The 24,582-nt window shown below is 47.1% G+C and overlaps 3 protein-coding genes across 11 annotated transcripts in view; 1 reads left to right on the top strand and 2 right to left on the bottom strand.

The window, feature by feature from the left end:
* Positions 1-728, bottom strand: part of GSDMA (gasdermin A) — a 35,032-nt gene extending 34,304 nt beyond the window's left edge. Inside the window, exon 1 of the mRNA XM_084804570.1 lies at positions 200-728. The gene's annotated coding sequence lies outside the window, so the exon portion shown is untranslated. The remainder of the gene's footprint in view (positions 1-199) is intronic.
* Positions 79-23,883, top strand: LOC146341004 (uncharacterized). 5 transcript variants are annotated; one of them, XR_014783808.1, is made up of 5 exons: positions 79-388; positions 15,487-15,611; positions 19,943-20,062; positions 20,151-20,272; positions 23,468-23,880. XR_014783808.1 is itself a non-coding variant. In XM_084804571.1 (5 exons), the coding sequence occupies exons 1-2, from the start codon at positions 397-399 to the stop codon at positions 15,558-15,560; spliced, it is 483 nt and encodes a 160-aa protein (XP_084660697.1). In that variant the 5' UTR covers positions 330-396; the 3' UTR covers positions 15,561-15,611; positions 16,146-16,297; positions 19,943-20,062; positions 23,468-23,880. The 5 variants fall into 5 exon arrangements, 1 of the variants encoding a protein (XP_084660697.1); XM_084804571.1 differs by lacking the exon at positions 20,151-20,272 and adding an exon at positions 16,146-16,297 and having other exon boundaries at positions 330-805; XR_014783811.1 differs by lacking the exon at positions 20,151-20,272.
* The window catches only part of LOC146341003 (gasdermin-A2-like), a 34,289-nt gene continuing 11,345 nt past the window's right edge, over positions 1,639-24,582 (bottom strand). Inside the window, exons 3-10 of one of the 5 annotated variants that reach the window (XM_084804566.1) lie at positions 23,421-23,604; positions 21,875-22,058; positions 21,676-21,769; positions 21,008-21,043; positions 15,802-16,007; positions 14,845-14,995; positions 6,575-6,648; positions 1,639-5,942 (exon numbers count right to left, since the gene is read on the bottom strand). In XM_084804566.1, coding sequence (XP_084660692.1) covers positions 5,697-5,942; positions 6,575-6,648; positions 14,845-14,995; positions 15,802-16,007; positions 21,008-21,043; positions 21,676-21,769; positions 21,875-22,058; positions 23,421-23,604 — 1,175 coding nt within the window. In that variant the 3' untranslated portion in view covers positions 1,639-5,696. The remainder of the gene's footprint in view (positions 5,943-6,574; positions 6,649-14,844; positions 14,996-15,801; positions 16,008-21,007; positions 21,044-21,675; positions 21,770-21,874; positions 22,059-23,420; positions 23,605-24,582) is intronic. The other 4 variants (XM_084804568.1, XM_084804565.1, XM_084804569.1 and 1 more) reach the window with 4 other exon arrangements.

The raw sequence follows: 24,582 nt of genomic DNA, 5'->3' as shown, positions 1-24,582 counted from the left end.
CTCCCAGCATGCCCCAGCCAGCCATCCTCGCTGGGGAATGCTGGGAGTTGTAGGGTTTCCCCCCCCCCGTCGAACCCCATGGGATTGCGCCCTAAAAAAGACGAGTATCCCGCCAAACAGGCGGCTCCGAACCCGTAGCGGAGGTCCCCAGCCCGCCGCCCCCGTCTGTCCCACCGCGAAGTCCCAGCCCCTCACTTACCTCTCCCGTTACTTCGGCGAGGGGCTTTCCGTCACAAGGGGCTCCTCGGTTTTAAGCGGCGGGCCCCTTTCGGCACCTCGTGCTTTCTCCTCCTCCGAGGCGAATAAGGGAATCTTTTCTTCTTGACTTCCGCTTGCGGCAGAAGGGAAACGCTCCGCGTTGTGCTTTTCGGTTTCATTTCCCTACAAGGTAGCCAAATGTTGCAGGAACGCGTCCCCCCTCCGTGCCCCGCCGTCTCGGCAAGCGAGCATCTTTCGGCGCGCTTTGGCGAAGCCGCTCGCCGGGCTCCTCGTGGCGGCTGGCGCGCCCTCCCTGCGAGGAAGGGCCGAGGCGAAACAGGGAGGCCTTGCGGGCGCGGGGGCGCCTGGCGGCGGGTTCGCTCGACTCCTGAGGGAGAAGGCGCCCAGCCCGTCGCGCTGACGGCGGCTCCTCGCCCAGGCGTCTTCTGGCAGGGCGAGGCCGCTGGAGCGCGCAGACGGCACCGGGGGAAAGCGAGGCGGGGCGGAGGCAGCTCTCCCCCGGTCTCGTCTGCAGCCCTTGCAGCCGCGGAGAAACGTTACGAGGGGGACCGTTTCTCCGCCGCGTGGGGCCAAGTACAAATCAGGGGTAAAGAAACCGAAATAAAAGGGGTGCTGGTGGTGCTGGTGAAAGGAATCAAACACAGACTGGATATTGCCCTCCTTTTCTGCGTATGGCTGTATGCGTCTATCTAAGACGCAGAAGCGTGCTACATATTGTGGCATTCTGGAGCCGCGGCCTCCACACATTTTTGACGGCGCACCCCTGTCATTTATTGCCGTAAGCTGCCTTGGGAGGGCCTCTGCCCTGAAAGGCGGCCAATAAATGTTTTAAGGGCGCAACCGCATCAGGGTAGGTGGCTGCCTCAAAAGTCAGAGGTGACCGACTGCCTATCCAATGCGGGGCAGGAGCAGCGTGGAGGGGATCTTCCCCTCCACGCTTCAGCCGCCCAGCATTTGCAGCTAGACGGCCTCTTTGAGGATGGATGCTGGACGAAGCATAGGAAGTGTTGGAAAGGCACTTTGGCCTGGCCCCAGGGATGCCCTGTTTTCGATGCTCCGTGCTCCTCTTATGAGCGTGGAGCGCTAGGCCGATCCCCGCTGCGTACAAGACAGCACGGGAGGGGGTGGAGGTCAGTTCTCAGGGAACCGAACTCGGAGCATGGGCTCTGAGGTTGGATCCTGGGAACCGACCTATCCTATGGCCATTTGACGCTGACTAGCGGCTATAGGATTGCGCCCTTAATAAATACATACAAATCAGTAAAAAAAAAATTTGAGCATGCACCCCCAATATATGTATATTTATTTATAAATGGTGTACGTGTACTGCTGTGCTGATATATTATGTACATTATAAAACATACACAAAACATAGAAATTGAAGAAGGATGAGATAAAGATGAAATAAACAATATTTTTAAAATAATTCATTTTACTTATTAACGATACAAAGCCCCTTTTTCTCACTAAAAAAATATTTTTAATAATAGTATTTTTTAGTGAGAGCAACGTGACTGAATATGCTTCATTATTTTTGAAAATCTTGGTTTAACGCTTTGTGATACGGTGATTCGAAGGTCTGCTAAGTTCAGTTTATTTAGATACTGGTTTTAATGGCTGTCATAGCTGAAAAAGACACCTCACAAAGATACGTAGATCCAAATGGAAGAAGTGCATCTTTGGCTATGCTTACTAAATCATAATACTCATTTTTCAATCCCATCCACCAATTATGCAAAGGTTTTGATTGAAATTAAGCTACTAAATTTCCATCTTCCCTGATGTCAATCACTTGTTCTTGCAAACTAATCAAAAGATCTTGCATTTTTTGTATTTTTAACAAATGGGTTCAAAACCCACTGAAAATCTTTGGAAGATTCTTAAACAGGTTAGAAAATTCTGTTTCCAAGTTTTTAAAGTGTGCAGATAGATATGAGAGTTTTTATAGGTTACACACATTGTTTTCAACAACAAAATCACGTAAAGCACAGCTGGCTGGGGAATGCTGGGAGTTGTAGGACTTTTCTTCTGTCTAAACATGCATAGGATTGCGCCCTTAGAAGGCTTACAGTGCAAAGTGGGCTACAGTCAGAGATTGCATGCCTGTGTAATTGACAGTGCAAAAAACCTATATATGTCTACTCAGAAGTAAGCCCTAGAAAGTTAATTCAGTGTGTTTAAGATCGAAGCCCTTACACTGAATGCTATGCACATCGATTTGGAAGTAAACCCCACTGAGGTCAGTGGGACTTACTCCCAGGTATCGATTGAGGCCTATACGTTTTTATATCATGCTCTACCATCAAGAAACTCAGGCTAGTATATATGAGGTTATTTCTTTTGTAGAACCATACTAACTTATTAGAAAAAGAATCAAACAGAGTCTGGATATTTCCCACCTTTTCTTTCTTCCCTCTCACTTCAGGCAAGGACTCTTAACGGTAAATTTTTTTTGTAAGATAGTTTGCATTAATTTCTAATTAAAAGCTAACAGTCAAATTTCTGTGACCCAAAGAGCCCTGGTTGATGCTCAGTACTGCAGCCTGTGGGTTTTGGCAACAAGCCATCCTGCCAGGGTTCGTGCTGTGGCTTGAATATTCACAGTGGTATTCATGGTGGGCACCAGCGACTGTGTAAACCAGATCAATGTGTTTTACAAGATTAAGAGCGAGTTCAGATGATTGGTTGCAGTGTGTGCGTGCCAGCCGGCTTTTGAATATTCAAGCTGTGGCCATGGATCATCATGTTGTCTGGACCCAGCAGGGGTGGGTTGTGCGAGGGTTAAACAACCCTCACTCACATAACCCATGGCCTGTTTTTAGGGTTATGTGGTAACCCACTCAGCTGGGTTCGAGCACATGAAAAGCCACGGTCATGGCTTGAATATTCAAAATGACCACCCACCATTCGATCATGCAGACTGGCCTTAAGAGTGGTGCAGCTCAGGCTGGAACTCGGGGCCAAAGTCCAGAGCCCTGCAACCCCCTCCCCCCCAAATGACCTCCCAGAAAGTGGCAGGTGATGGGAGCAGAGGCAAACCAGGCGGGCATCAGCACCTCAGACAGCATGGACATGCTGGGGCCCATTGGGGCGTACTCTATTCACCACAGCATCCTTCCTTTCTTCTTTTAAAAGGTATTTTATAATCAAGGGGTGCGGCCTGGCATGTACATGGTTATAGATGCTCATTTTATTATTTCTACCTTAAAATATATATTATCCTTTTCTACAAATTAAGCTTATTCCCAAATAAATGTCAGGGCAACAGAACCCCATTTTATTCCAGTAGTCACGATGGTGCTATGATGGAAGGAGCATTCCTTTGGCCGCTAGTGAGTGGCTAGATGGCCATAGGATATGTGGGTTTCCGGAAACAGACCTTGGAGCCCATGCTCCGAGGTCGGTTCCTGGAGAAACGACCTTTCCCTGCTTCTGCGCTGCCTCGCAGGCAGCGTGGAATGGCCCTGCAGTCCGCACTTGGAAGAGAAGTGCGGAAAGGCCAAAATGGGGCGTTCCGGGGTGGGGAAGGCGGAAAGGCCGGTACGACACATCCTATGTGTCGCCTGGCAGCCTCCTCCCCCGCTCCGCCTTCCCACAGATAGACAGCTGAAATCAGCTGTCCAGCCACAAATGCAGGGCAGGAGAAGCACGTTGGGAACAATCTCCTCCATATTGCTCCTGCCCTGCATTGGATAGGCGGTCGCCTCCAAGTTCGGAGGCAGGCGCCTATCCGCATAGGATTGTGCCCTTAAGGGAGTTTAAAGTACGAAATTTCATTGATTTCAAGATTTCATTGAAAGGAGAGGCCAGGGAAGATTCATTGTTGGATCTCTTGGTTGTCTCCCATATTGCAAAAGCAGGGAGGCAAAGGAGACAGGAGGAGAGCAAGAGGGCATCTATGAAGTGTGGAAGAGGGAGGTGTTGGGTGGATTGAATCTCGTTTCATTTACTGGTCCAACACAAGTGGGTGTCGGGGCAGGGTGCTTCGATTAGGCACTTCAGTTGTGGTCCAATATAGGTTCCAGACAGTGTGGTAAAAATGTAACATAAAGCCATTGTGTGTGCCTTGAACAACATGTAGTATTTCAAAAGCTGCGCATGCCTAGAATGAATGAATAGTAACCCTAGATAAGGTAGCTAGGAAAACTGCTAGCAACCAATCAAAAGTGGCGCGCTGGCTAAGGAATGCAAGCTGAAGTGATAAAACTGTAGTGCAGGCGTTGCCCAGGGTCGACTTTGCTTTGAGCATTGAAGCTCCTCTGTCTAACTGTTTGCAAACAATAAAATCAAGTTGGACCCAGCCTGAGTGTGACTCTCCTCTTTAGGGCAAATTGGACTAGCCTCCAGGGGGCGACACTAGCATTTTGTGCAACAACAGACTTGGGATGGTGCTTGAATTTAAGTAGTGATTCCTCCCCACCCCCTGCCCCAAGGTAGATACCATTTGGAACCCCTGCCCTTTAATCCTAAATATGGATTAAAGTCAAAGGGAGCAAGGTGCAGTTTTTGATGATGAAGGAAGGCACTCTGCATATGCATTGGCACCATTCATAGGCATTAATTCACATACACCTCTCAAAACAATAATAGTTATGGCAATGATTCTTGTTCCTCAAGCTATTGAATATACAAGTGAATTCAGTTATGTGATTGCTACTGAAATCTGAGAGTTAGGTGGTTCCTTGGGCCTAGCAGGGCTGGATTAACAGCAGCCTTTAGCTTTCTTCCTAAACTCTGTGTGAAAAGTGATTATGTTATAAATGTATTTATATAAAAATTTATATCTTGCCTTTCTGTCTTTAAAGCGGGCTCACAAATCTCATTAAAACATTAAAAGCAGATTAAGGTGCAATTATCAAATAACAGAACCACAAAATCAGCTAATATACAATAAATCAATATCATACCAACCCCAAGTTATTATTTTAATTGCACATATGAGAATCTGAGGCTGAGAGTGAAATGGTGACCCAGTGAGTGTCACTTCTGTTGTTACAAAGACATCTGAAAAAGTAGCACCTCGCCCAGTGATTTCAAAACCTCCTTTTCCAAAATAGTGAGGTGTGTTATTGGATAGATAGACATAGAAATCAATAGTGGACCTGAATTTAAGAAATAATCCACCCCATTATCAATTAACAAACATTTGGATGTTTAAAAATGCTTATTGTGGCGTTCTCAAGAAAGGCCAGAAATGGAGATCAAGAAGATCAGGCCTGAGGATGGCGTGCAGCCCTGTGATGTGGACAGAAAACACATGGGCCAGGATTCACAGAATTGTGGAACTAGTTGCATGAGCTCAAGGGGGGCTTAGATCTGTTGTTCTTGAGGAGCAGCACCCCTCCCCACAATTGGTAGGTGAAACAGCTTTTTGAGACTGAGGAAAACTACAAAACCAGTTTGTGATATGGCATGGAGCAGTTCAAAGGAGAAAGGTCAGACAGCATACAGTGCTAACAGGAGCCCCTCGTATGCATTTAAGCATCTCTTTGCATCATAGCCAACGAGTACAAAGCCACATACAGTGAGCAGATGGCTAAGAAAGCATCTGGGTCTCCAGTCCCAGCGAGACTGGATCCATCTCTTTGCATTGTCACTCCACTTGACTCGATCATCACTTCAGTTAAGTTCAGGTCTTCTTCAGTGAAAGCAGAGACCAGCTGGGCATCTACAGTAAAATCCATTTCTTTTGTGCTGAAATCATTATCTAGGATGTTTCCAACCTTTCCAAACAAAAAAGAAACAATCAGAACTTCCTGGTCTGTAGTACTCCAAATTGAGGTGTGTATGTTAGTGCTGTCTAGGCCAGATGTTTTCTTGCTGGTGTTTGTGGCTTTCATGAATGTTTGCTGTTTATTATATGCGATTCTGTTATTGGAAGTCACCTTGGGTGGTCTCCTGCCCTGAAAGGCAGCCTAGGAATATTTTAAATAAAATATAAATACATGAATACACATAAAAGCCATCAATGAGAATTAGTGAGAGAAGCAACATGTGCTGTGACACTGTATTCATGTAATCCTGGGCATGTACTGTGCAGCCTGGTCCTGTGCATGCTTACTACACAGCATGTCTCCCTGACTTCAGCAGGACATATTTCCCCATAAGTGCATAGGGTTACAGCCTCAGAATGTGTAATCCATCAGCTTGGCGAGTTGCCACAACAGTTAACACCAGGAGGCTTTTGAGGAAGTCACGTTGCTATAGAAGCTCATTTATATTCTGGGTTGATGCATAAGCTACAAGTGTACACTGACTCCAGCCTCTGGACTTTTGAGAATGTGCAGCTGTGACTTTATCTCACACTCATCTCCAGCAAGTATCTGTCTCTTGTGTGACATAAATCCCCCCTTACCAGTATAAATTGGTTGGACACGATCTTCCTCTCCACAGATTCTGCCAGAAGTAGCAACTGGAGCTCTGTCAATTCTAGGAAATCAAGGAAACAGCAAAGTGTTTGAGGAAAGAGTACAGTTTTGGGGGATGGATGGCAGAAGCAGAGTTGGAAATAAAGTATAAGAGTAGCAGTTGTGAGCTGGTTGATGAACTTCGTCAAAAAAGCACCCCTCTGCCTCATTGCCAGGAGGAGAGTTGCACTGCGTTCACTGGGCTTACTCCCAGGTGAACATGCATAGCTTTCATGGCTATTACTTGAATAGGTCAGAGTGGTGATTCAACTATAGCTATGCACAACTGTGAATATGTATGTAGTGAGCATACTGGACCAGCCACTTCCGTTTGATCTCATTCATCTTTTAAAAATAAGTCTAGTTATATATGGCTCAGGAGATTGGTTATGTCAGTGATGGAGAACCTATGCCCCTTCACATATTGCTTGGGCTTCTTCACACAGTGCTTTTATCCTGCAATTGAGATGGTTCTCTCTCTCGGAAGTTTGCAGGCTCTTTACATGATGCTGTGAACCTCCAGGGCATCTCCTGCGCTAAATGCCCTTTGTTCCATTTTTAAATAGATTGCAGATAATGAGCTATCAAATTACCCCATTGTGCTCTGCTTGAGTTCCCTCCGTGAAAAGAGGAAAAGTGGCAAGAGGTGCTAGATCAATGAAACATATGGAAGACTCAGGTACAGGGGGCAGGAGGGGCAAAGGGGAGAGGGGAAAGGAAGCAGGTGAAAAAGGGAGTCATTGTGATCCCGCATTTAAAACGGAAGCAGAAAGCCCTATTATAAATGCAGGATTTTAGGCTGGTGTAGAGGAGCCCTTTGACTTTTTAATACCTACATGAAGCCGCTGGGCCATTTTTGAGTGACTAGCTTTGATGACTCTTTGGTTTTATGAGAGTTTTATTTTTAAATTATTTTATTGTTGAATAACAGTGCTGCTGTTATGTGCCCTGGGTTGTTGTTTTTAATGAAGAAAGGTTCGTCCTGTGCAAGCACTGGGTCATTACTGACCCCTAGAGGGATGCCGCTTACGCTGGTGTTTTCATGGCAGACTATAGCAGGGTGGTTTGCCATTGCCTTCCCCAGTCGTGACTACCTTTCATGACTTTCTCCAGGCTTCTTGCTCGTTCAAGTGCAGATCTTGAGTATTTGTACCTTGTGTTGGGTACCCGGGACAGATTAGGGATTCTGTTGGTGTACCACCCACCCCGCTGCCCATCAGACTCCCTGCCTGAGCTGACGGAGGTGGTCTCGGACTTGGTGTTGAGGACCCCTAGGAAGATGGTCCTGGGGGATCTCAACTTCCATGCCGAGGCCACTGTATCCGGGGCGGCTCAGGACTTCATGGCCACCATGACAACCATGGGGCTGTCCCAACATGTCATCGGCCCAACGCATATAAAAGGACACACGCTTGATCTGGTTTTCTCGACTGGGCAGGAGGATGGTGATCTGAAAGTGGAGGAATTAACATCTGTCCCTTTGTCATGGTCAGATCACTTCCTGCTGAGGTTTAGACTCCTGGCAGCCTTCCCCTTCTGCAAGGGTGGGGGACCTATTAAAATGGTCTGCCCCCAGAGATTAATGGATTCTGATGGATTCCAGAGGGCTCTGGGGGACTTTCCTGCTGGTATGGCTGGTGCTCCTGTCGAAGCCCAGGTTGCTCTGTGGAATGCAGAGATGACTCGGGCGGTTGACACGATCGCGCCCAAGCGCCCTCTCCCTCTGAGCAGAGCCCGGCCAGCTCCTTGATATACACCTGAGCTGAGGGCAATGAAGCAAGAGGGGAGACGGCTAGAACGCAGATGGAGGAAAACTCGTGTTGAGTCTGACCGAACACAGGTAAGAGCCCACTATCAAGCCTACTTTGTGGCGGTGAGGGTGGAAAAGAGGCAGTTCTTTTCCACCAGCATTGCATCTTCTCAGTGTCGTCCAGCGGAGATTGTCCAAGTGGTTCGCGGCCTGTTACATTCTGAGCCAGGGAGAGAGACGGTGGAACCCTCGGTGGCACGCTGTGATGACTTTGCACGGCACTTTGAAGATAAAGTCGCTCAGATTCGTCGTGAATTGGACACCACGATTAATGCAGTTCCATTGGTAGAGGCGTTCAGAGCACCATCTGGTCCAGTTTTATTGGATGAGTTTCAGTTACTGAGGCCTGAGGATGCGGACAAGGTGCTTGGCCAAGTCCGATCAACCACTTGGGTGCTTGACCCTTGCCCTTCATGGCTTATTAAATCAAACAAGGAGGGGATGTCCGGCTGGGTCCAGGAGGTTGTAAATTCCTCCTTGAGAGAGGGAGTGGTGCCTGCCGCTTTAAAAGAGCTGGTAATTAGACCACTCCTGAAAAAGCCTAACCTGGACCCAGAGGATGTTAACAATTATAGGCCAGTGGCCAACATCCCCTTCCTGGGCAAGGTGCTTGAGCAGGTGATTGTAGGACAGCTCCAGGCACTGTTGAATGAAACGGATTATCTAGATCCATTTCAGTCAGGCTTCAGGCCTGGTTTTGGAATGGAAACTGCCTTGGTCGCCCTGTGGGATGACCTCTGCCAGGAGAGGGACAGGGGGAGTGCGACCCTGTTGATTCTCCTGGACCTCTCAGCGGCTTTTGATACCATCGACCATGGTATCCTTCTGGATAGGTTGTCTGGGTTGGGAGTTGGAGGCACTGCACTGCAGTGGTTCCGCTCCTACTTGGATGGTTGATTCCAGAAGGTGGTGCTGGGGGATTATTGCTCTGTGTCATGGCAATTGTGCCATGGGGTTCCACAGGGCTCTATTTTATCCCCTATGCTGTTTAATATCTACATGAAACCGCTGGGGGAGGTTACCCAGAGGTGTGGGCTGAGGTGCCATCAATATGCGGATGACACCCAGCTCTACCTCTCTTTCTCATCAAACCCAGGTGAGGCAGTGGCTGTTCTGAATCAGTGCCTGGGCACGGTAATGGACTGGATGAGGTCCAATAAACTGAAACTCAATCCAGACAAGACGGAGGTAGTGTTAGTGGGTGGTTCGTCTGCCCGGCTAGGTGATATTCCACCTGTTCTGGAGGGGGTTGCACTCCCCCTAAAGGATCACGTTCGTAGTTTGGGGGTGCTCTTGGATCCAGAACTGTCACCTGAGGCACAGGTGAACTCAGTGGCACGGAGCACTTTTTATCAGCTTAGGCTGGTATACCAACTACACCCTTATCTGGACAGAGATAGCCTAGCTACAGTTATCCATGCTCTGATAACTTCTCGTCTGGATTACTGCAATGCGTTACACGTGGGGCTGCCTTTGAAAACGGTCCGGAAACTTTAGCTGGTCCAAAATAGGGCAGCAAGATTGTTAACAGGGACTGGCCTGCGAGCTCATATTACGCCAGTACTTTTTCAGCTGCGCTGGCTGCCAGTCCATTTCCAGGCCCGATTCAAAGTGCTGGTATTAACATTTAAAGCCCTTAACGGCTTGGGGCCAGGTTATCTGCAGGATCGCCTCCTCCCATATGTGCCTGCCCGGACCTTAAGATCATTGTCAGTGGCCCTTCTCCATGAACCTCTGCCAAAGGAAGTGAGGCGGGTGGCTACTAGGAGGAGGGCTTTTTCTGCGGTGGCACCCCAGCTCTGGAATGAGCTCCCTAGTGAGGTTTGCCTGGCACCTACATTGTATTCCTTTCGGCGCCAGGTGAAGACCTCTTTATTTTCCCAGGCATTTTAGCATTTTAGCTTTCTAAACTTTTAGCTTTGCTGTTTTGAAAATCTGTATTTTAAACTCCTGCACTGCTGCTAGGTTTTATTGTGGTTGTATTGTTATATTGTGGTTTTAATGTTCTATATATTTTAAATTATTTTATTGTGTGTTGTTTGGTTTTAATTTTTGTGAACTGCCCAGAGAGCTTCGGCTATTGGGTGGTATAGAAATTAAATAAATAAATAAATAAATAAATACCTTTCCCCCAGCAAGCTGGGTACTCATTTTACCGACAGAAGGATGGAGGGCTGAGTCGACCTGAGCCGGCTACCTGGGACCCAGCTTCCGCTGGGATCAAACTCAGGTCGTGGGGAGAGTTTCGGTTGCAATACTGCCACCTACCATTCTGCGCTACACGAGGCTCTTTTTAAGGAAGTTGTTGTTCAGTCGTTAAGTCATGTCCAACTCTTCGTGACCCCATGGACCATTGCACGCCAGGCCTTCCTGTCCTCCGCTCTCTCCCGGAGTGTGCTCAAGTTCATATTCATTGCATTGGTGATGCTATCTAGCCATCCCATCCTCTGCCGTCCCCTTCTCCTTTTGCCTTCAATCTTTCCCAGCATCAGTGACTTTTCCAGTGACTTTTCTCTTCGTATTTGGTGGCCAAAATATTTGAGCTTCAACTTCCAATGAGCAGTCAGGGTTGATTTCCTTTAGGACTGATTTGACCTCCTTGCAGTCCAAGGGACTCGTAAGAGTCTTCTCCAGCACCACAGTTCGAAAGCATCAATACTTTGGCGCTCAGCCTTCCTTATAGTCCAGCTCTCACAGCCATACATTGCTACTGGGAAAACCATAGCTTTGATTATGCGGACCTTTGTTGGCAAGGTGTTGTCTCTGCTTCTTACTATGCTGTCAAGGTTTGCCATAGCTTTCCTCCCAAGGAGCAAAGTCTTTTAATTTCATGGCTACAGTCACCATCTGTGGTGATCTTGGAGCCCAAGAAAATAAAATCTGTCACTGCTTCCATTTCTTCCCCTTCTATATGCCAGGAAGTGATGGGGCCAGATGCCATGATCTTCATTTTTTTTAATGTTGAGTTTCAAACCAGCTTTTGCACTCTCCTCTTTCACCCTCAACAAGAGGCTCTTTAGATTCTCTTCGCTTTCTGCCATTAGGGTGGTAATGTCTGCGTATCTGAGGTTGTTGATAATTCTCCCGGCAATCTTAATTCCGACCTGTGATTCATCCAACCCGGCGTTTCTCATGATGTACTCTGCATGTAAGTTAAATAAGGAGGGTGACATTATGCAGCCATGTCGTACTCCTTTCCCAATTTTGAACCAATCGGTTGTTCCATGTCTGGTTCTTACTGTTGCTTCTTGACCCTCGTACAGGTTTCTCAGGAGACAGGTAAGGTGGTCTGGTACTCCCATCTCTTTAAGAATTTGCCACAGTTTGTTGTTATCCACACAATCAAAGGCTTTAGCATAATCAATGAAGCAGAAATAGACGTTTTTCTGGAATTCTCTTGCTTTCTCCATGGTCCAGCGAATGTTAGCGATTTGATCTCTAGTTCCCCTGCCTCTTCGGAACCCCGCTTGTACTTCCGGTAGTTCTCAGTTCACATACTGCTGAAGCCTAGCTTGTAGGATTTTGAGCATAACCTTGCTGGCATGTGAAATGAGCGCAATTGTACGGTAGTTTGAACACTCTTTGGCATTGCCCTTCTTTGGAATTGGAATGTAAACTGACCTTTTCCAGTCTTGTGGCCACTGTTGAGTGTTCCAAATTTGTTGGCATATTGAGTGCACCACTTTAACAGCATCATCTTTTAGGATTTTAAATAGCTCAGCTGGAATACTGTCATCTCCGCTAGCTTTGTTGTTACTAATGCTTCCTAAGGCCCACTTGACTTCACTCTCGAGGATGTCCGGCTCAAGTTCAGTGACCGCACTATCATGGCTATCAGGGACATTTAGATCTTTCCTGTATAGTTCTTCTATGTATTCTTTCCACCTCTTCTTAATCTCATCTGCTTCTGTTAGGTCCCTGCCTTCTTTGTCCTTTATCATTCCTGTCTTTGCACAAAATGTTCCCTTGATATCTCCGATTTTCTCGAAAAGATCTCTAGTCTTTCCCATTCTATTTTTTTCCTCGATTTCTTTGCATTGTTAATTTAAGAAGGCCTTCTTGTCTCTCCTTGCTATTCTCTGGAACTCTGCATTCAGTTGGATATATCTTCCCCTTTCTCCTTTGCTTTTCGCTTCCCTTCTTTCCTCAGCTACTTGTAAAGCCTCATCAGACAGCCACTTTGCTTTCTTGCATTTCTTTTTCTTTGGGATGGATTGAGTTGTTGCCTCCTGAACAATGTTACAGACCTCCGTTCATAGTTCCTCAGGCACTCTGTCTATCAGATCTAATCCCTTAAATCTATTCCTCACCTCCACTGTTTATTCATAAGGGATATGATTTAGGTCATACCTGAATGGTTTAGTGGTTTTCCCTACGTTCTTCAATTTAAGCCGAAATTTTGCAAGAAGCAGCTCATGATCTGAGCCACAGTCAGCTCCAGGTCTTGTTTTTACTGACTGTATGGAGCTTCTCCATCTTTGGCTGCAAAGTACATAATCAATCTGATTTTGATATTGACCATCTGGTGATGTCCATGTGTAGAGTCGCCTCTTGTGCTGTTGGAAAAGAGTGTTTGCTATGAGCAGCATGTTCTCTTGACAGAACTCTATTAGCCTTTGTCCGGCTTCATTTTGTACACCAAGGCCATGCTTGCCTGTTATCCCGGTGATTTCTTGACTTCCTACTTTAGCGTTCCAATCCCCTATGATGAAGAGGACATCTTTTTTGGGTGTTAGTTCTAGAAGGTGTTGTAGGTCTTCATAGAACCGATCAACCTCAGCTTCTTCGGCCTCAGTGGTTGGGGCATAGACTTGAATTACTGTGATGTTGAATGGTTTGCCTTGGATTCGTACTGAGATCATTCTATCGTTTTTGAGATTGTACTCCAGTACTGCTTTTCCCACCCTTTTGTTGACTATGAGTGCTACTCCATTTCTTCTAAGGGATTCTTGCCCACAGTAGTAGATATAATGGTCACCTGAATTAAATTCGCCCATGCTTGTCCATTTTAGTTCGCTGATTCCCAAGATGTCGATGTTCAATCTTGCCATCTCATGTTTGACCACCTCCAGCTTACCTTGATTCATTGATCTGACATTCCAGGTTCCTAAACAATATTGTTCTTTACAGCATCGGACTTTCTTTTCACCACCAGACACATCCCCAGCTGAGTGTCCTTTCGGCTTTGGCCCAGCCGCTTCACTCTTTCTGGTGCTACTTGGAAATACCCTCTGCTCTTCCCCGGTAGTATATTGGACACCTTCCGACCTGAGGGGCTCATCTTCCGGCGTCATCTCTTTTAGCCTTGTGATACGTTCCATGGGGTTTTCTTGGCAAGAATACTGGAGTGGGTTGCCATTTCCTTCTCCAGTGGACCACGTTTTGTCAGAACTCTCCGCCATGACCTGTCCGTCTTGGGTGGCCCTGCACGGCATAGCTTATGGCTTCACTGAGTTACGCAAGCCCCTTCGCCACAACAAGGCAGTGATCCATGAAGGGGTTTTAATGAAGAGTGGGATGTAAATGGGAATAATAAACTTCCATCATCCCTTACCATTGGGCATGCTGGCATGGGCTGATGGGACTTGGAGTCCAACAACATCTGGAGGGACAAAGGTTCCCCTCCACTGACTGACGTGGTGAGGATGGGAATCCCTCTACGCTCTCTCTGTGATGGAATTGCTCTACATTTCCACCCTTGGCTACTGTTAAATCTAGCAGCAGCAGCTCCTCCATACCTTCTCTGCTGTCATCCTTCTTTGCCCTGCCTCTGGGCCCTGTACCTGCCCTGCTGAAACACCCTTAATTTAAGATTAACTCACGTGATTGAGAGGGAAGGGCTGGAAGATTGGGGACAGTTATCTCCTGCTCCAGCTTCTGAATTTTAATTCAGGTTAACTCACTTGGTTTATTTCTACAGACACAGCACCAAAGACAGAGACAACAATTTTCAGATATGCTTGAGCCAATGTTGTGCATGATTTTCATTAAGTGAGAAACTCCTTGGGCTGTTGCTCTTCTCTGTGGACATGTCTGTGGTGCCTCAGATTATAGATCAGAAAATCTCCCAAGTTGTGGAATCTGGGAGTCCTTAAATGCAGCTGAAGTCTACAGTGTGATGTGATCATAGTTGCGGAGGGAAATAATGTTGAAGCAATTAAACATTGTTGTGTTTCAAATTAGCTGGCTGTTTGTCTCTTTTGCAAGAACCAGGTATGAGCTTTTAAACAGCTTTAGTTTGGGCATCTAAGGACCAAACTAGACATTACTTTAATTGCGTGGCTACGAGCCACATCAGCCTTTAAAACAAGTATTTTAATACTAGGTACGGGGTTCCCCAGTTTTCATTGGAACCACAATGCATGTGGAGGGGGGTGTAACCTTTCCCTCTCCACTCACGATCCTTACCATCTAGAGCTTGAAGAAAGTAGAGGACAGGATCAGCAAGGTGAGTGCAGATGGTCCCATTGGAATCTTGCAAATTGTCCACCAGGCCTTGCAACTCTGGTTTATCAGCCTTCAGCTTGAATTGGTCAGTGCCTTCAAAAGCCTGTTCCAACTAAGAGTTTAGAGCAGAAGGAAATATGTGAATGGCAACACATGTCAAAGGAGGGGCTACTAGGGGATGAGATTTGACTCGGAGTACAGGTTTATTAGTAGTAAACATCAGGAATTTGGGGCAATTGTCCATTTTTATTTTGATGTGGCAGGTCTACCATCCCATAAAGTTTAGAAACTGTAGGAGAAATAATTTTCTTTTTGATTTTATGAAACGGATGCACATACAGGACACTGAGGACAAAACTGGGAGTAATTTTGCAAACAGTGTTGTTGCTTCTGCCTTCCAGCCTTCAAAATCCTTTCTAATGTTAGAAGAACAGGGCTGCTGTGACCTTGAGGAAGACATGCAAGAAGCTGTCAGCAGCCTCTTGGCTTTTCCCTCCCTGTCTGCAAGATTCCCTTGTAGTTTTGCAGGGGCTTTCCCAGAATTCTGTTATTTATTTATTTTATTTATTTTATTTTTAATCCACCCTGTGTTGTCTGTTGCAGGACTTGGAGGAGCAGTGATGGATGGCTGCTGTTGCTGGGCTGGAGGCATTGCAGCGCTCAGGATGATGGCCTAAGTGACAGATTGGGCTCTGCAACGAATAACGAAGGCTTTGTTTTGACAGCGGGTAACTGCAGCAGACGCATCTTACACATGACATTACTGCATGACACTAATGGGAGAGGCCCATAAAGCCAATGTGGTGATTGGCGTGTTATGTGAAGGCTGTTAAATCTGCATACGTACTGCTGGAAGCGAACGATGCGGGAACCATGAGGCCCAAAGGAAGTGAAGGGCTGCGCCCACAAAATCTTTACCTGGAGCTCCAGTTCTCGCAAGAGGTTGTTCTCCCTCATTATAGCCACAAAGCCCGTTAGAAACTTGTCACGCAGATTTGCAGATAATGAAAACAGTTGTTTACATTCCTGTTCAAGTCCCCGCTGTAGGCCTTTGCTCTTGCTTTCTGGGGCTGGAGGCCGCAGAGACACAAAGGGAGGAGTTATATACTGTGGCGGTTTGGAGCCTACAGAGGCAAAGAGAAAAAGGGTCAGGCTTAGAGGCCTGGAGTTTTCTGTTAGGAGGGGGTGACCCTGAGAAGAGTAGTTTCATTTCTTTGGTTAAGTGTCAGTTTCATTTCTCCACTTAAGTTTCATTTCTTCAGGTTTGAAGCAGTCCTTTCAGTTTTGAGGGAGGAGGGTATGTAAAGAGAGCAAGAGAACCAGTAAGGGAAGAGACAGCCAGAGGCTGAAGTGAGAGCAGAGCCTGAAGAGTGAACAGGAAGAAGCAGCCTAAAAAAGTCTAAGGACAGCTAGGGTAAAGGAACTAGCATTTTGCAACTTTTATTTTCTTTTAATGCCTTTTGTATCACTCAGCTCTATTGTGCAAATATCTTTAGTTGTAATTGGTTTTCTTTAAATCTACAGTAAACTGTTGTGGTTAAACCCTGTGTTTGGAGTGTCAGTCACCCCATGTCTACACTACTGGGAAGGAGACTTTAAAAGAAGGAAGGTGGGACTCGGGGAAAGCAATCCTATGGCTGCTAGGCAGTGTCTAGATGGCCATAGGATTTTTTGGTTTCTGGGAACCGAGCTTGGAGCCAGGGTCCCCAGAAACTGTGTTGCCCTCCCCCTCCGCCTCGTAGGCAGCACGGTTTTTCCCTGTCTCCAAGCTTGTAGCCGCAGTGCAGAGTGGGTGAAAAGGGGGCATTCCTGGGGGCGGGGAGGGGAGGAGACTGTGGAAGCATCATTACGATGCTTCCTATGCACTGTATAGACTCCCCCCCTCCTGCTCTGAGGTTCCCAGCTAGCCAGCCAAAATCTGCTGTCTAGCCGCAAATGCAGGGCAGCCGGAGTGCGGAGGAGAGGATACTGCATTGGATAGTCAGCCGCCTCCGAGTTCTATCCCAATAGGATTGCGCCCTAAAGGAGGCAAGAGCTCCTTAAAGGGTTGTTCAAGGGGTCCAGGTCATAAGTGAAACCTTGTCATACACTACACCAGTGTGGTTTAGTGGCGAGAGTGTTGGACTAGGAGCTGGGAGATCCGGGTTCTAGTCCCGACTTGGCCGTGGAAGCTCACTGGGTGACTTTGGGCCCATCACAGACTCTCAACCCAACCTACCTCACAGGGTTGTTGTTGTGAGGATAAAATGGAGAGGAGGAGGAGGAGGATAATGTAAGCCACCTTGGGTTCCTTGCAAGAGGAAAAACGGTGGGATACAAATGCAATAAAAAAATAAAAAAAATAATCTTAGAATTTGCTGCAGTGTTTGATCAATGGATTGGTTAGATTATTTAAAAATATATTAATCCACTATAAATGTCCCCGAATAATTGGGCACCATTTTTTTAAAAAAAAGCTTGCTTCAGAAATACCAGTGTTTCTCATATGCAAATTTAATCAATAAATTTATCAACTAAAATTCATTGATTAATTGATGAAGACATCCTTAATTGTGCTGCAGAACTATTTTTTTTTAATACAAGCACTTATAAAAACTGCCAGTGGCAAGCACCACCTGATGCATTTTCCCTCCTCTCTCATACACAGGTGGGAATGCCTCTCCTGTGATGATGCCTTCTAGGACCCCTCTGTGCATCATCTAGAAACAAGACAAACATGCCCCTTGCTTCAAAAGTATTGTTTTTTACTATATGCAAATGTTAGCAGATTTTATGGATATATTAAAACTCATATTCTTTAATTCGATGAGGAAACAAAGTGTCCTTGAAATGTAAGATTTAGCAGCCTTTTAGATTTGCTGTGATCAGGTAATCAGGGTTGGACAGCTAGAGCTTTTTTAAAGTAGTGCCCTCTGCACAAGTGAAGATATCACACTCCTTTGAGGTATTCAGCAATTACTGATATAGTACCATCCATATACAAGATACTTTCCAGCATGGCAGAATAAATTACAATTCCCTACCCCCAGTTGCTTCCGATCTTAATATTGACCCAGAGGAAGGGGAGACACAGAAAGTGGATGTTTTTGCACAGGGGAAGACCTACTTTGCTCATCTGCTACAGCTAGGAAAGGGCTTACTCCTAGAATGTTCTGACAGCCTGGAATGCACAAGCGCAGTCCCGAAGCTTATAAAGCGCAGAGCACCATGAGAGGAGTGGCAGGCTGAGGCAAGTTCTTACTGCAGCATTGTGAGATGTGGCAGCTGGAGACATTCCATCGTTTTCAAGGAAGTTAAAAGTGGCATGATTGTGCCTTGAGCATACACTGTGGTACACTGCCATTCTTTTTGTCCTGCTGCCCCCTCTGGTCAAACAGGTTGTTGAAGTGCTGCAAAATGTGCCAAATCAGGAAAGGTAACAGGACAAAAGGAATCGGGGCACAAACCACAGGCAGTGATGGACCAGTCTTGTTGCCTTCGGCTCTTGTCTCTCTCCAGCAGGGTTAGGTAATGTGTGAGTAGTAAAGGAGGGGGGTTCACATCAAACTCTAAACTACGCCTTATTTTCGAAGGTGACAGTTGCACCACCCCCTGTTGAGACGGGAAGTCCCACCCTAGCCGGAAGTCCAACGTATGTCATCAGCTGACCTGGTCATATGACCTTCAGGGTCACCTGGCGGGGGTCATGTGACCCCTCTATGAATGCGTCATGCTGTCATGGACCAATAGGAATTGGTTTTAGAGCCCTAGGGGGCATGGGTGCGGAAATGGCCCACAGGGCCATTTCCAAGCCGCACCCGGATTGGCCTGGTGGGGGTCATGTGACCCCTCTATGAACTCGCCATGCCACCGTGGGCCAATAGGAATTGGTTTTAGAGCCCTAGTGAGTACAGGTGCAGAGATGGCCCGCAGGGCCTTTTCCAAGCTGCGCCCAGATTGGCTCGGCGGGGTCATGTGACCCCTGTACGAACTTGACATGCCACTGTGGACCAATAGGAAGAGGTTTTGGAGCCTGGCCCTGTAAGGTCATGCTCCACAACCCCACTGACCAATACGGACAGCCTTGCCCCCAGAAAAACAGCCTTTTTTCTTGCACAGACACGTTTTCTGCACAGAGAACATGGCAAGGCCAAGCACCCTTCTGGGGCCATCAGCTACTCCTCCACCAGCTGCAGAACATGACCCCCCCAAAACAGTATATCAATACCAGTTCTGATGACTCTGCTTTTCCACCACCTAAACTTCTACGTGAGGAGGAGGCCGAGGTTTCCCAAATGTGGCACAACATGTTGGAAGTAATTTCAGTAGAGAACTAGGGATGTCAGAGAATTCCGCCACGGATCCCAGGGAGGCCGGATTCAGCCCCCTGGAATCTGTGGCGGAATGGAGCAACCTGCCCCACCACCCCGTGGAAGCCCCCCGGAATGGAACCTACCTGGCTGTGGCTCCAGCAGCGGGTCTGGCGGCGGCTCCGGTGGCTCCGGCCGCTGCTGGGCTGCGGCTGCAAATGGCAGCTGATAAACTGGCCACCATTTGCGTCCCTTCGCTAAGCTGTGATAGGCCATGTAAATATTTACGTAGCCTATCACGGCAAAGAGCGGGGACACAAATGGTGCAGCAGATGCCATTTATGTCCCCGCTCTTTGCCGTGATAGGCTACGTAAATATTTACCTAGCCTATCATGGCTCAGCGAAGGGACACAAATGGCAGCTGCTACGCCGGCCGCCATTTGCGTCTGCAGACCTGCCACAGCCGGATGTCTGGCTGCGGATGCACCCAGCCGGCGGCTCTGCGGAGTCACCACAGAGCGGAGCTGGCCAGGGAGGATTCCAGGGGGAGGGACGGAGCGCCTCCCCCCCCCCCCCCCGCGGATGCCACTTACGAAACAGGTAAGTGGTTTCGTACATCCCTATAGAGAACCTTGTACCACAGGTAAGATTTCAATGTTTCTATCTATGTGGATGGATGGTTGGAGGGGATATTTTGTGGTGGTTTCTGAAGTTTGCAAAAGGGTTACAGGCAGGATACAGCTTCATAATAGATGGTTCCATTTTCCAGGATCCCTGTGTGAATAATGTTGGTGCAGAAGGCCCTGGAAAAACTTTTGAAATTAAAGCAGAAGTGCCATCACCGGTGTCATTATGGAAGATGGCTTCAATAGGAAACTTTCAAATACAGGTACATGTGATTATTTGTAACACCGATATTAAAGACATGCTGTGTTTGTTTAGGAGACACCAACGTATTTTCTTAATTTCTTTTTAAGGTTGTGCTGATCTGTCAACAGAGCAGCCAGGCCATGCCACTGGATAAAACCCTGAAAAATACCGATCATGCATTTAGAACAATCCCCCAAAGCTGTCTTGATGTTGCAGGTCTATCAAGAAGGCACGTATTTTCTAGTTAATTTGTATGTTTTAAGGGGTTTTGTGGGGGTAAAAAAGCCACCCACTGGTGCTCACTGGTCATGCAGATTCATTTTTGCTGATAGCAGCAAGTGGATAGTGGCAGGTGGCTTTTTTTTCTCTCTGCACCCGTACCCGCTAGGGCTCTAAAACCAATTCCTATTGGCCCACGGTGGCATGGTGAGTTCATAGAGGGGTCACATGATCCCTGCTGGGCCAATCCAGGTGCGGCTTGGAAATGGACCTGCGGGCCATTTCCGCACCCATGCCCCCTAGGGCTCTAAAACTAATTCCTATTGGTCCATGGCAGCATGACAAGTTCGTAGAGGGGTCACATGACCCCCGTCAGGTGACCCTGAAGGTCATATGACCGGGTCAGCTGATTGCATGCGTCGGACTTCCGGCTAGGTGGGAATTCCCGTCTCAACAGGGGGTGGTGCAACTGTCACCTTTGAAAATAGGGCATAGTTTAGAGTTTGATGCGAACCCCCCTCCTTTACTACTCATGTGGCCTTCCAAATGTGATTGAACTACAACTCCCATCAACCTTCACCATTGGCTATGCTGGCTAGGGTTGATGGGAGTTGCACTCCAACAACATCTGGAGGGTCAGACATTCCCCACTCCTCCTCTCCAGCCTACACACACACACACTTCCTGAGCTGAAATCAAGGTGATGAAAGAGGTGTCAGAAAGGGATGTAAATAATGATCCTTACCGCCAACTGTTACCCGAATTGTTTCTGAACTTGATTCTGAAATGTAAAGGAATCATAATGTGTGTGTGTGAATGTTAATTATACAAAATCCTGAGACACACAGCATCTAAGGGCTGGATGCGCCCGATCTCGTCTGATCTCGGAAGCTAAGCAGGGTCAGCCCTGGTTAATACTTGGATGGGAGCCCGCCTGGGAATCAGGCTTCCTGCATTGAGCAGGCGGTTGGATTCGATGGGCTTGTAGGCCCCTTCCAACCCTATGATTCTATGATTCTATAATATCACCATCAATAATCTTCTCCCTCCTCACCTCAGCATAATAGTACAATCTCTGCAAACTATCTGTCAGTCCACTTTCTCAATAAAAGTTATTCCTGTTTGATGGAACCAAGAGAATGCTGACTGAGAGGGAAAAAAGCTGATAACCAGGTGGGAATGTAATGGTGTATCCTGTAATAGTGTATCCACCACAAACTCCTCCCCCACCCCCAAACAGCCCAATGAGGGCTGAGCATGCTCAGTATGGAATGCTGACTGTTGGGGGGTGGGATGAAAAAGGGGTGGCTGGAGTCCTCCACAGAAGCACTCCACACTACAAAATTTTGTTGCGGGCCCCCTCTTGTAGCAGTGAGCCATAGCTTTCAAATCAACAAGTGTTTGTTTTCTTACTTGAGTGTAGTTCATTGGAAAATAGTCTATAGACTCTGAATGCCACGGTAACGGCTTTGGGGATGGTAATTCCTTTCAAAATATGTGTGCCACCCTAGAAAGGAAATGAAAACTTGAATCAATACCATGGAAAACATAAATGGAGACCCGGTTCTCTCTTTCTGTCCTATTTAGCGGTCGGTCCAAACTCAAATCTGACCTGCATTCCCAGTTTCAAACCTAATTTGGGAACGATGTCAGTTTCTGCAGAGAGCAGCCCTTCTGCTTTGATGGATTCCTGACACTGTATCTCTTCCATAGTCTCTATTGCCTCTGTGATCACGTACAGGTCATTTGGGGACTTCTTGGATCGTTTAATGAACACATGGTCCATGTTGATCTTCCTACAACAGAAGATAAGCATCCACTATACCGCAATAGGGCAGACTATACAAAATACACAATAGCGAAAAGCAATGGGTTGGATCCAGACTAAGTATGAAAAACTCCCTTACCGTAAGGACCCCTCAGAGTCAATAACAACAATTGTTGGGTTGTTAAATCCAGGAATTGTCAGGACTGAGCAGCAGTGAACGCGCACGCTGCCTCCCGTGTGTTCGTCACTGCTGTTTTCAATCAACAACCCAGGAACCCCGAGTTCTGAGTCCCCCCATCACAATAACCCAGGAATGGGGTGTTCCTGGGTTGTTGATTAAAAATGGGAGTGACGAATGCATGGGAGGCAATGCGCTTGCTTGCTGCCAGCTGGCCCCAGCAATTCTTGGGTTAAAAACTCAGGAATTGTTGTTATGTGCAAACCAGGTCAGTGTCTCTGCAGTCCTTGAGAGCTAACCATCACCCGGTCTCAGGCTTGGACTGGGGAGGGCTAACTCATCACAGACGTCACTATGCTCCGGCCCCAACTCAATTAATCTGTCCTCTAGCACAGATGTGGGGTCCTCCAGATGTGTTGGACTGCAACTCCCATCAGCCCCAGCTAGCCTGACCAGTGATCAGGAATTCTGGGTGTTGTAGTTCAAAACATCTGGAGGGCACCAGGTTGAAGAAAGCTGGCTTAATTTATTGTATTTATTATTGGATTTATATCCCGCCTTTTTTCCTCTTGCAAGGAACGTGAGGTGGCTTATATAATCCTCCTCTTCTCCATTTTATCCTCACAACAACATCCCTGTGAGGTAGGCTGGGCTGAGAGTGACTGGCCCAAAGTCACCCAGTGAGCTTCCATGGCTGAGTGGGGACTAGAACCCAGATCTCCCGACTCTAGCCACTATACCACACTGCCACCACACAACACAAATCATAACTTAAGTCACAATTTACTTTTTCATGTTGATTTCAATGGGACTTCAGTTCAAATAACTATCTGGATCCAACCTAATGTTGCTAATGATCTAGAATGTATTTTTTTAAAACCAAGTGAGCATAGCTCTATTTGAGGTTTTAAAAAATATGTAATATATCACTTTGTAATTCCTGTTGTTACCTCCGTTTTGTGGCTGATGTGTGTGGGGCATTTGGTCTTAATGTTTCTTAGTGCAGCTCCTGTTTACATCAAGGAGGCTTGAGTCTGAGAACTCCCTGGTGGATTTTGCCCCAGGGTCCCCTCAAATTCTGAATTATCTGTGTTCAGATTAAAGTTGAGAAAGTGTAGCTAGAAAACTCCTGTTGTTTGAACTGGAAACGACGTCTGTTTGCCCTTGAAAGTAGAACATGTATGAGTGCAGTTTGATTCCTTTCAGCCTTACTCTTCTAGAGAATAGAGTTCGTGTTGACGGATGCTTCTCTTTTTCAGCCTCACAGACCATTCATGGGACTCGCTCGCAGAGCCCATCACATTTGCAGTTGCAACATCAGCACCGCCACCAAAATCTGCCTTCCCTTTCCGAGACACCTTGTCCACAACGGTGTATTGGTCCGATTCCTGGACACCTGCAGATAGAAATGAAGAAAGGAGCATTAGAGAAACACCAGAGAAAGCAGCGCTGGAGGAACAGAGTGCCTACTCAAAGGCAATGGGAGAGGGGCAGCTGGTACCATTGTCGCTGGTTTCATTGTTGGCTTTTGTTACTGTTTTTCTGTTTTATCGCTTTTAATATTTTAACTGTTTTGATGTATTTTATTGCTGTAAGCCGCCTTGGGAGGGTTCTGCCCTGAAAGGCAGCCAAGTAATGTTTTAAATAAATAAAATAAATAAACGTGGACCTCAATAAAATGTTGCAGTGTGGAGTGTAGTCAGTCAGCCATGCCTTCCTTCGCAACACTACCTTCCATCCCCCCGCCCACCAGATCCCTTAGTCCCCCCCCACAGCAATCAGTCAACATTCCATGACCACTGAGCATTCTCCTCATTGGGCTGTTTTGGGGTCCGTCCATCCCCCCGCTTAAGTTTTTTTCCTAAAGATTTTTTTGTACTTCTGCAAACTTTGTTGTTCCTTTAAGCCTGCTGATTGCTCCCTCATGTGCTTGGATAGTGCTGCTTTGGCTACGTAAGAATCCATACTCTCCTCTGAACTTTGGAAATAGAGGGAACTGTGATAGATGTCAGGGTGGAAACTGAGCCGATAGAACCCCAGAGCAGTTCTGACTCTGAGGAGGATCAGCAATCCGTGGGAGAGGAGCCAGCTCATCCCTCACAGGCACAGCAGCTGGCAGAGATTCCTCCTGCCAGCATTCCTGAGATAGATAGTGACCCTGGCAGCGAGAGAGTGCGGGAGCGGGGCTTGCTGGATGCTTGACGCAGTCGCAGACACAGGGAGCGACGAGCGATGGAGGGCACGGAAAGGAGGCGTAGCGCCCGTTTGGCGCGCAAGCAACGGCCGCCTCCCGTGGACCCAAGGGAAAGAGGGAGGATCTCTCCCTAGCCCATAAGTTCAGGGTCTTCATGTGACTCTCCTTCAAACGGGGATC

Source organism: Heloderma suspectum, chromosome 6, assembly GCF_057233095.1.
Source record: "Heloderma suspectum isolate Gila_16-S chromosome 6, 16-S_ref, whole genome shotgun sequence".
Classification (NCBI taxonomy): Eukaryota; Metazoa; Chordata; class Lepidosauria; order Squamata; family Helodermatidae; genus Heloderma; species Heloderma suspectum.
The sequence above is the reverse complement of the archived record's forward strand: the minus strand, read 5'-3'. Positions and strand labels throughout refer to the sequence as shown.

Excerpts from the sequence above, each read along its gene's own strand:
- LOC146341004 (XM_084804571.1), top strand. The coding sequence starts at position 397 with ATGTTGCAGGAACGCGTCCCCCCTCCGTGCCCCGCCGTCTCGGCAAGC. Across the intron at positions 806-15,486 it reads GGGCCAAGTACAAATCAGGG|GACTTGGAGGAGCAGTGATG; the intron begins GTAAAGAAACCG and ends TGTCTGTTGCAG.